Source organism: Gymnodraco acuticeps, unplaced genomic scaffold, assembly GCF_902827175.1.
Source record: "Gymnodraco acuticeps unplaced genomic scaffold, fGymAcu1.1, whole genome shotgun sequence".
Taxonomy (NCBI): Eukaryota; Metazoa; Chordata; class Actinopteri; order Perciformes; family Bathydraconidae; genus Gymnodraco; species Gymnodraco acuticeps.
The window spans coordinates 206296-217197 of record NW_022990548.1 but is presented as its reverse complement, the minus strand read 5'-3'; the positions used below and the strand labels follow the sequence as shown (position 1 = coordinate 217197).

Sequence of the window (10902 nt, the reverse complement as noted above, 5' to 3'; positions counted from 1 at the left end):
AGAGAGGTGAGTAACTCAGACAAGAAGGTAGTGGAAGCTTTAGGTAGGCGGTAAATGAGGGCAACCTGGAGCGGAGCAGACCCAGCCAGTTTGAAGACAACACACTCAAATGAGGTGGTAGTAGGTACTGGGAGTTCTTTAACCAGGATGCCAGCTCGGTGGATAACAGCCAATCCACCGCCACGACCCAGGGAGCGGGGCTTCTGGATGTACAGATAGCCTGGGGGCAGAGGTCGCGTTAACCGAATATTTTCCGTCTATGACGGATTTTTTTTAACAATGACGGACAAATCTGAAAGCAGTCTGTCATTTTGACAGATTAGAACAAACTCAGAACAGCGCCAAAGTTTCCCCGCAGCGAGGCTCCGGTGTTATGCATGCCCTCCAAAAAGGAAATTATACCGTTTCCAAACCTAACTGTGCCGTACAAATCATTGAAATGTCTGAGTTTTGGCTTTACGCTGTGCACGCTCCCGCGAGGTGCAGCAGCCATGCATAACACAGCGCATGTGAACTGCGTTCTTTCCTATGAGAGCTGCTCATTGGCGCATGAAGGCAAAATGGCCCAACTTTTGAGAGAGCGAAACGTCACAGATTACCCGTCATGCCTGGCTGTCAGAGCAGAAGTACCCGTATGTGCGCTCACAGAGCATGCCAATGGGGAAAAGTATTTTTGGGCCGGGTGACGTCACGGACTGATACGGTAATTTCAGTACCGCCGTTTGGACACAACGCATTTTGGGCACAGAGCACTTCCTGGGGGCTTGGATCAGACAGTCCTGTTTCCGCGACATTCGATTGCTTCAATGTCGAAGCTATCAGAGATCTTTTTCAAGTCGGCATGGATCTGACTTGCTTCGGGTCGCTGTTCTGGCTTCTCACACAGCATTGGCTTTATTATGAGGTACTAAAAAGAAAAAAAGAAAAACAAAACAGGTACTTGGATCTGTGTTGCATCAAGCAGAGGTGGAAGAAGTACTCAGATGTTTTACTTAATTTAAATTAGCACTACTACAGTGTTAACATACTCGGTACTGCATTCAAAATTAAACTCAAGTAAAAGTACAAAAGTATTTGTATCACAATATACTTTCAGGACAAGAATTAAAAATCCTTATGCAGAATGACTCATTTCAGAATAATATCTATTTAATGATTGTATAATAACTATTAATTAATTAATGTGTTCATCATTTTGATGTTATCCTTGATGAAGATAACGTTTATTTGAATTACTTCATATGCTGCTGGGTCACTTCACCTGTAGCGATAAATTAAAGCATCAAAAGCCGTAAATTAAAAGTAGGAGTAAAAGTACAATATTTGCATCTAAAGTGTAGTGGAGTAGAAGTATAAATTAGCATAAAATTGAAATACTTAAGTAAAATATAAGCTCTTCCGAATGTACTTTTGTAGAGTACTTGAGTAATCGCACTTGTTTACGTTCAAACACTGGCATTAAGAAATGTTATGAAACTGCAGTATTACTATACTCAGCCGTATTTTATACATATTGAAATCACAGGGAAAACAGATAAAGTTTAATTTGAGATGCAGATTGCAAATATCATTTTTTGTGCAATAAACAATTTGTATATTTTTACACCGTATGGCAATCATGGGAACATGGCCTAAATTGGTGTGAAATAGTAAAAACTACAAACAACTACAAAGTCAGGGCTCTAGATTGAAATGAACTAGATTGGTTTTAATGTATTAGTCATTTTTTTGTTTCTTTAAGTGTCTGAGTGTTACATTTTTCGTAAACTTTAAGATAGATTTATTATAAGAGACAAGGTTGAACTTCCAACATAAAATAGAACATCTCAGCCTTGCTAATGTCCTATGCATCAACATAGCTCAAATTGAAAAGTTTAAAAGCGTAACTTGTCCCTAGTTACACAAGAGGGTTAAGAGCATGTTAACATACTAAACAACTAAATTGCATGAACATTGACAAAATGTTAAAAATAACAGACCTCTTGGTGGAAATTGTGTTGAAACTCTTTGGGGAATTTCTGCTCTCTGAGGTCGGTCCAACCCTGTGCAGTGAAAGGACGTGTTACAATAATAACAGAACTGAAAAATCTGCTCCATCATGCTCTGATGAACTGAAATAGTTTAAAGACTTCTGACAAAAAAAATTCTGGCAGCATAAAATAACAGGTTATTACCAATGACAAGTACACAGTTAGCAGAATTTTGAATCGTACCTAGAAAACTCACCTTGGCCCTTTCACAACGGGTGGACATTTTCCAGAGGAGTTCAAAGTATATCAACCCCAAAGGAAAGATATCAACTTTTCGGTCATAAGTCTTTTGCCTTTCCTGTTTTGATACAATACAAACACAATATTGACAAGAAGGCAAGATGCAGCTGTTATCTTAAGTTTATGTTTAATATCCACATGTATAAAGTATACATGTCAACGCAATCTAATCCAATGGTCATTGAAACCAGTCTGATATTTTTAAGATATTAAAGTGGCTGAGATTAAAACATTTAAAATGTGTGAGAAATAAATCTGAAATTAGTGACAGGGGGTTTTAATTGTCAAGCAACCACATCAAATTTGCAAGGTTGTATCAACCTAGTCAGACTACAGACATCACCACTTGCCATTTAATATGCCAGCACTGGAATTTAATCTTGAAGATTCTGAGGTTTTTTTCTTCAATTTCCTTACAAAACTGGCTATAACCCACATTTACATTTAGTAAAATCTTCCCAGCTCTCCCTTTGACATTTTGTCAGTACAGAACATCTCACCTGCTCAGGAGCCATGTATGAAGGGGTTCCTTTGCCCATCGATCTCTCCCTCAGGTTCTCAGGATCGTTATCAAGTGTGACAATACCAAAGTCTACGATCTTCACTTGTCCATCTTGCCCAATCATGATGTTGGCAGGCTAAACACGGGAAATAAATGAACAAAGGTGTATGTTGTGTCTCAATATGCGTACCTTTGGATTTACACTTGCTTTTTTGAATACATGAATGGGTTAAAACTGAGAAGTATGGAAACATGCAGTGCACTACGAGAACCAGGATTGGGCAACCTCAACAACACAGCATAATACAAATAAAAGTTATACATGTGGGCTTATTACACTATCTTATACAGTATATGCACCTCTACACTTCTCAAAGCAGCCACCAGTGATATTATTGGGTTATACAGCAGACTGACTGCAAAAACGACAACATTGCTAGACAGCGAGAATTGACACTTTCTCTGAGGGCACAGCAGCCGTTTGCAGTTTTCACATTATACGACACATAGCAGTTTACTAAAGTAAGTGTCTTAATTGAGAACAAGCTGTTTTCATGATCGACGTGGTGTAATACACTTTTTTTTCCTCCACTTTCTCTTACCTTCAGGTCCCTGTGGATGAGCGTCTTAGAGTGAATGTACTCGACTCCTCTGACTGTTTGCTGAAACATCGTGAGAGCCTCTTCTCTTCTCTTGGGGTCTGGCAGAGATTTCTTCTCATTGTTCTCATCTATCCACACTCTGAGCGATTTTACACACAACTCAGTCAGAATATATAGGTAGCGGTTCCTGGTCGGTGAATTGATAGAACACCAGGAGGAGAAAGAAAAGACAAATGAAGAAGTGCATACCTCAAGTACGTATCTTTATTGGATATCGGATTGTCGCTTACCGTGTAGAACTGCCACTCTCATCTGGACTGTATCCTGAATCCTCCAACCAACTGAGGAGGTATCGCACAATGTTAGGGTGATCGAGGTCTGACAATGTCTTCACCTCTTTCAGAGCTTCTTCAGTCCTAAGGAGAAGAAAATAGCTCAGCTGAAACTTTACTTTTTTTGCACATCATCTTTAAATGTTATATTGCACTAGGAACAGTCTAATAAAAAAACATGGAACGTAATTTAATGTTTGACTTACTCTCCACATCGTACAATCTTTATTGCACGATACTTCTTTGCCAGTTTGTCTCTTGCCTTAAAAACTTGACCATAGGATCCTTGGCCGATCTTCTCTATGCAGTCAAAGCCTGGTGAAAACCTATTGAAAGAAAGTAAAGTATTTATTATTGTACATTCATTGTACCAAACAAAACTATACCTTAATGTTTGAATTTTCCATACCTTGACATTTCTGATTTGGTTGATGTCTGATCATTGGGACAGTTTCCTGTGTTCACTTCCTGATTCTCTGATTTACAGCTTGGATCAGTGGTTTCCAACCTGGGGGGCGCGCCCACCAGCGGGAAGCTTAAACATTATTTACTCGTAAAATTGACACATTTTTAACACAACTGGCAGTTAAAAGAAAAGTGGACGAGCCCACGACAAGTCTTTCAGCTATAATGCCCAAATCAACAAAGTATGATGAGGCCCGTCCGTCCCTCCCTCCCTTTTTTCGGCTGCGTAGTTTCAAATTCTAGCGCACTTGAGCTGGTTTCTCTATTCTTAGCTACCCTACCTTTAAGTACCTCAATATCAGTACAGTACAGGGGGCTCGGAAATATTTCCAATTACACAAGGGGGGTCTGACTGAAAAAGGTTGGGAACCACTGTCTTAGATCATAGAAAAGAAAAATCATTATTCTTTAAAATGATTTACATCTCCAACAAGCTCACTATTCCTCAGTGCTGCTTTGCCAGTCATCTTGGAAACCTTTTGCGATTCTAACAAGATATCAATTAAATGAAGAGCACCAATATTATAATTTTGTTAAACCATATGTACTGCAGCCTTCAAGGTGATTTACCGTGTTTTGGGCTTCACAACAGGATCTTGTTCCTTAAAAAAAAAGAAAGAAGGATATATAGATGTTGATGCCAGTGAAATTAAAGCAGCATTTACATAGACGTATCAAATTGTTTAACATCTTGCTTGGTAAATAGAAAGTTAACTTACTGATAGAAATTACCCAAGACGTACATTTTGTGCTCCATGTTTGGGGATTATTTCCACCAATAACGGGCCAGGACCACATGATAATACATCCTCGAATAAAAAGGAGTGTGTACACAACATCAAGTTAAGTTGGCAGCTCTTTCTAGTTACAGAAAAAGGGTGTTCTTACAGTTTACCAGTATTTACCATGTCTTTGTACAGATATCAACCCTTTTGGAGACTTGACACAACTCAGGTTCTCTGGGGATAAACTGAGAACTATATTATTGATTTTCCCTTCCAGAACCCAAGAGATTAAGGATGAAAAAATGACTGACCTCATCCTCGGTAGGACTTGATGAATTGATGAAGTCAGTCATTGGTACGCTTTTTGATTTTGCATCACGGGTGTCCCTTGGAGAATACAAACAGAGACATTAGTAACGTATCGTGTTTTGATTCATTAATAATAATAGATTTAATTTGTCAGCGCTTTTACAGGTGCTCAAAGACGCTTTACAGATATAGTGAAGAGAAAATAAAATAAAATAATATTGATATCATTAGTCAGTGACTTGCATTGCAGTTGGTGGTCTGGCTTCAGCAACATCATCATTCCCGGAGGAGGTCTAAAAAGCAAAATAGAAAATATTTCTTATCGTCTGTCACCATGTCAACCAAGCACTAATTAGTTTGGTCCCCAAACAAGATTTTTGTAAAGGCAATTAATCATATAGTCTCGTTAGTTATAATTTGTCTCAATAAAGTTATCATGCTTTTTGCTGTGACCCTGAGGTTTCTTCCCTTGTGTAACACGTCTGTTGTTCCTGTGTACGTTAGCATTTGACAGGCAGTAGGGAGCTACTGTGACCATTGTCCGGTTTCTTAAAATGTAATGTGTATTTAGTTTCCTGATTCCTTTATATATGACCTGTGTGTCTTTGTACTCAAGATCAGATCCCAGTAGCACACGCTGGGACGGGGATCTGTCCTTTCAGCAGAAATTAATAGATTCCGTTAAATGCTTTTAGACTTTATCAAAAAACGCAACTTCATTTTTGCTTCTATATTGGGTAATTTCTCAGCAGAAGGTGATTATGTTGTGGAATTTCCACATTACACAGAATGTGAAATGAGCTTTTTAGGCCATGATCGCTGCATGAATAAACATGTATAAAGGGGATATTTATGTGCAATCGTGGGAGTTGTGTTTGGAGCCCAAATGGGTAGCACTTTTTGAGTTGACTGTGATTTTTTTTAAAGGGGAAGCCTATGTAAGAATTCCATGTGTTGATTATTTTTTGTGCGTAACCACTTGAGTTTCGTTCATTCGCAACCTTTCGACTTGAATCCTAGGTCGCGTTCACACCAGTCTTGTTTTATACAGTAGAATCGAATTAAAAATTAACCCCTTGGTATATTCGTTTGGGTTGGTGTGAACGCAGTCCGAGACCTCTGATGAGAACCAAACATCCGGGCTCTGGGGCCTCATTTATAACGCTGTGCGTAGGATTCACGTGGGAAGGTTGCTTACGTAGTAGAAATCCAAAAAATAGGTACAGAAATGTTCCGATTCACCAAACATTGCGTACCGGCGAGGAAAGTGCGTACGGCACTTCCTACGCCCGTTTCCCTTTATAAATCACAATCGATTCGAAATGCGGTGCAGCTTTTGCGGGCTTCACGTAACGCCCATATTTGCCTATAAATAGTCAAAGAAACGCCCATTCATTCATTCATTCTGACTGACTGCATGAAGAAGATCGCAGGAAATGACGACAGAACAGCTAAAAAAGACATCTCACACCGTGTCAGATTTTGGTTATTTTGGGGAGGTCGAGATAAATCATATTGTTTGGTGGATGCAGTTTGAACCAGAGTAGCAGCATGGCGGTCGGATCGTCACCAAAATAAATAAATAAGTGGTCCGAAAAAGGTTCATGACAAAAACAATACACATAGCCTTCCTCAGGCAGTGTGTTTGTACCGGGGACAGGAGACACCCCCTTGATGAGAGACTGTAAGAAGTGATCGGGGAATCCCCCCGGTGTGGAGTCATGACGACTGGATCTGAATTATGTTTTTGTATTTGGTGGTTTGTGTTCCAGCTGTCGATCAGCTGTGCGCAGCGTCTCCACTGCAGCAACTCTATATCCACCAGTTAAAGGAAATACAACTAATGTGTTGTGTTATATTAGATGTACAATTGACCACATATGGTGTTCTTAGCTTCCATACCTCCTGTGTTTTACGAGCGACTTATCAAGTCTTGGCAAACGGCATAAAACATGATTAAACGTGATAGTATATAAAACCATGCTCGTATCTAACCTATAGAAATGCAAAACGGCGTCAGTTTAGACATAATTCTGTCCTTCTGCTTACCGCACAATTTATGAGAAAACATTTCATAACATTAACACAACATATTTGAGGTGGTTTTAAATAACATATCCTTATTTATTTCTCCAAGTTATGTTTTTGTGTGCACTGAGGAGTCTCAAACAGGCGTTTGTTTAATCATTTTAAGATTGGCTTTAATCAATGTTTGAAAATGAATTCTTCATATATGATAAATGAGAGGTAACATTTTGTTTATGGTATTATTTCCACATATTTCTCACCATTCTTCCTTCTGCCAATGGTGTCGCAGTTTCTCGTCTCTCCCGTTTTTGTGCTTAGTGCGTACGCATGGGTTAGAGTTTGCGTGGAGGACCGCACATTTTCCCGCCAAGTTACTATTTTATAAAATCGCAAACATTGCGTAGAAACTGCCGTACGCCATTTTTTGAGTATATATCCCTTTATAAACGAGGCCCCAGATCCGCCCAAAAGAGGTGGTCTTGGGCCAAGTGCTAGTGAACTTTGGAGCGGTTCATCGCTGGTGTGAACGCAGTCCGCACCAAAACATGAAACCGATTCTTTAAAAAAATGAAACAATGTAACAAACTCGTGCAGACTATTAGGTGTGAATGCGACCCTACACAGTTTCATAAGTGAAGCCCAAGGTCAGCTACAATTTAAACCTCTTTTTTTTTACATTTTATAAGTAGACTCCAGTACAGTTTTCTTTTGTAAGAGCCACCTAGATCCTTTGAATATCATAATCCAATTTATATTATTAATGACCTAGACTTATGCATTTTAAAGTGCTTTAATTGGTTGAGGAGACCTAGTGTGCATGTGTATAACTTACCTCTGCTGCTTCCTCCTTAGCGTCCTTCGTTGATTTCCCAGGAACAGCTGGACGCTCCTTATCACCAACTACAAAGCTAGAGCATCTATTGTTACACAAACAGGATTTTATGCATTTTAAGATTTCGACTCAACAACCACAAATTATGTTTGGGTGCCGTGTGGAGACTTACTGGGGAGCATCATGTGGATCTTGTCTGGTTGATTGCCCAGCTTTCATATCCACCCTGTCCTTCAGAACATTTTTATTTAGCACGCCTAAAACTTTAGTGGCCGTTTTCTGAGGAACTTTTGCAGCTGTTTTTGTCTGAAAGTCAGGAAAGAAAACAATAATAATTCCCAAAAGCTACATTTCGAAAAAAGTATCAACAAAACAGGCACATCCGGATAATAAATGCGAGATGCTGGACAGAAGAACAAAAATAAATAACGCACACAAGAAAATACTGCCATTAACATACATCAATAATAACTACTATCTCATGTGTCAAGATCTTCATCAGAAAAAAATGTAAGGTTTGAAAGTAACTAATTAAATATATGTTCATGCAAGAATGATCTTATGTGCAGACCATTAAAAAAAAGAAGCATCCTACCACTGGTTTGGGGTTCTCCTTCTCTCTTAAACCTTCCAGGGCATTTTTAGCTGCATTCCGCTTGGCTTCCTTTGCGTTATTTCCCCCACCAATGGGAAAGGGTTGACCATTGACCACAGCCCTCGTGAAGAATCTAATGAAGAGTGGTAAAACATATAGTTATAGTCAAGATGCCTTGTGACAGTGTTGCACAATCAAAAATACACAATTAATAAGCAATGTGTGTGTTTATCGATGTGTTTATCGATAAATATATATATATATATGTATCGATTGATGATTTTATTCAATGCTTATGCTATGTTTTCATCATAGATTATTTAATTAACATATGAAATTACAAATATACTGCAAAGTAGGGATGGGAAGGATTAATCGAATATTCGAAATTATTCAGGTATTCGAATATGAGTTATGAATATTTTTATGTAATTTTCTTTTCCTTTCTTTTTGGAGGGGTGCCTAAATTGATTACATATGATCAAATTGAATAATTCAATGTATACGACAGTGCCATAGCTAAATGTGTCATTTGATTTGAAATCATTTGAGTCTTTTAGTGTCACTGGCTAAGCCCATACATCTAGGACAGGGGTGTCAAACTCAAGACCCTGGGGCCAAATCCGCCCCCGACTTCAAATGTAAATATGCCGGATTTTAGCTTTGAGCTCATTTCCATCCGTAGTCCCTCACATACAACATTTAAGAACATGACATTTATATACAAAGCAAACATAAATAGATGATATGCAGAAAGAGCATGAGCAGCATAGGCTATACAAGCATGTACCACATGGGACGTAGTTAATTATGAGGTTATTACCCTATCCGATAATAATCCAATGCAGATGCACTAATGTTATATAAAACATTATTGTATGTGTGTATGTGTATTTATATAGTCTTACAACCGGCCCTTTGAGTGCAACCTTAATGCTGATGTGGCCCGCGATGAAATTGAGTTTGACACTGCATAAGATAAAAAACCTCTTACACGTCACAGTACATCCTAAATAATGTCCTTACACCGAGAGTAAACACTTTACATGTAACAGGGTTCATACACTTTTTCACCGATGATTTGCAATGACTTCTCCATGACCACAAACATTACTCTTTCTCAGCGTTACCACTGAAAATGGTTTATTTTAACATGGAACAGGAAAATATATGAAACATGTCACGCCTATCTAAAACAAATTAAATAGTAGGCTTGCTTGCTTGCTTCTACAGGCTAAAGTAACTTAAATCTCTCACCAGCAAAATACCTCGTCAGTTAAATGCCATTTTACGTTTCATTACTATACAGTATTTATTATCATTATAGTATTACTATTTCGGCGATTAGATACAATTAATAAATTATGTTTGATGCAACTTTAAATTACATTTCCATGACTTTTCCAAAACTTTGGGAAACATATTGTTTTCCATAACTTTTCCAGGGCCTGGAATTAGCATTTTGAATTTCCATGACTTTTCCAGGTTTTTAATTACCGTAAGAACCCTGATATAAACACGTTGAAGTTGGTTTGGCAAGACCATGTTGGGTAAATGCTACACTTTCCATAACAGAAGCTTCCAGTAGCTTCGAGAACTTCCGAAGAAGCTAGCAAGCAACAGTTTTAGCTAGTTTAGCAACTCACCTTAGATTGGGCTCAGGTGGTTCCTCAGAGCACACGTCTTCATATGTTAACTTCCAGCGTGCGTTCCGTGCTTGTTTCTTCAGCTGTGCTACGACTTTTTTCGTTTTTCCCATTTTTAAACTATTGGTGCACAATAAAATCACCGATGCAGAACTTCTGTCCGACGACCACTGACTAGCGTGGTGCTCCTACTACATCCATGTTTTCACGTTTTCACCTCAACATTTAAATCCCCGCCCTTTTCCCCCAAACCTAGCCATTGGCCGCATCCAGAGCCGGTGTCAGTGTCACTACCCAATCTGCAGCTCTGCCCGATCTGCAGTGCGCATGTGCGAGATGGTCCGCCATATTGGACAACTCCGGACGGCAACCCAAGTAGGACAACATTAACACAGTGGCTTTTGGCAAAGCTCAAAAAGAAAACTCGAGAGAGATGAGTTATTGTTATTACAACGTGACTTCACTATTATTTAACAACTCTTTTTATTGGGTTCAGTACATTGTCAGAATAAGTGAGAAATGAATTTTACTTTTGTTATACAGCCATATGCCATACATTTTTGCACACATTCACAGTAAATTCAGTATGATAGCTG

General features: G+C 38.8%; 1 protein-coding gene across 9 annotated transcripts; it reads right to left on the bottom strand.

Moving 5' to 3' along the window:
* Positions 1–611: 611 nt before the first annotated feature.
* LOC117553426 (eukaryotic translation initiation factor 2-alpha kinase-like) lies at positions 612–10600 on the bottom strand. 9 transcript variants are annotated; one of them, XM_034227329.1, is made up of 15 exons: positions 10307–10600; positions 8661–8793; positions 8238–8371; positions 8066–8150; positions 5449–5498; positions 5208–5283; positions 4742–4773; positions 4116–4241; positions 3913–4032; positions 3665–3790; positions 3375–3561; positions 2771–2908; positions 2227–2328; positions 1980–2042; positions 612–907 (listed from the first exon to the last, which is right to left on the bottom strand). In XM_034227329.1, exons 1-15 carry the CDS (start codon positions 10417–10419, stop codon positions 770–772), a joined length of 1623 nt encoding a protein of 540 aa, XP_034083220.1. In that variant the 5' UTR covers positions 10420–10600; the 3' UTR covers positions 612–769. The 9 variants fall into 9 exon arrangements, with proteins under 9 accessions (XP_034083220.1, XP_034083227.1, XP_034083223.1 ...); XM_034227336.1 differs by having other exon boundaries at positions 3665–3715; XM_034227332.1 differs by having other exon boundaries at positions 4116–4214.
* Between the last annotated feature and the right edge of the window lie 302 nt (positions 10601–10902).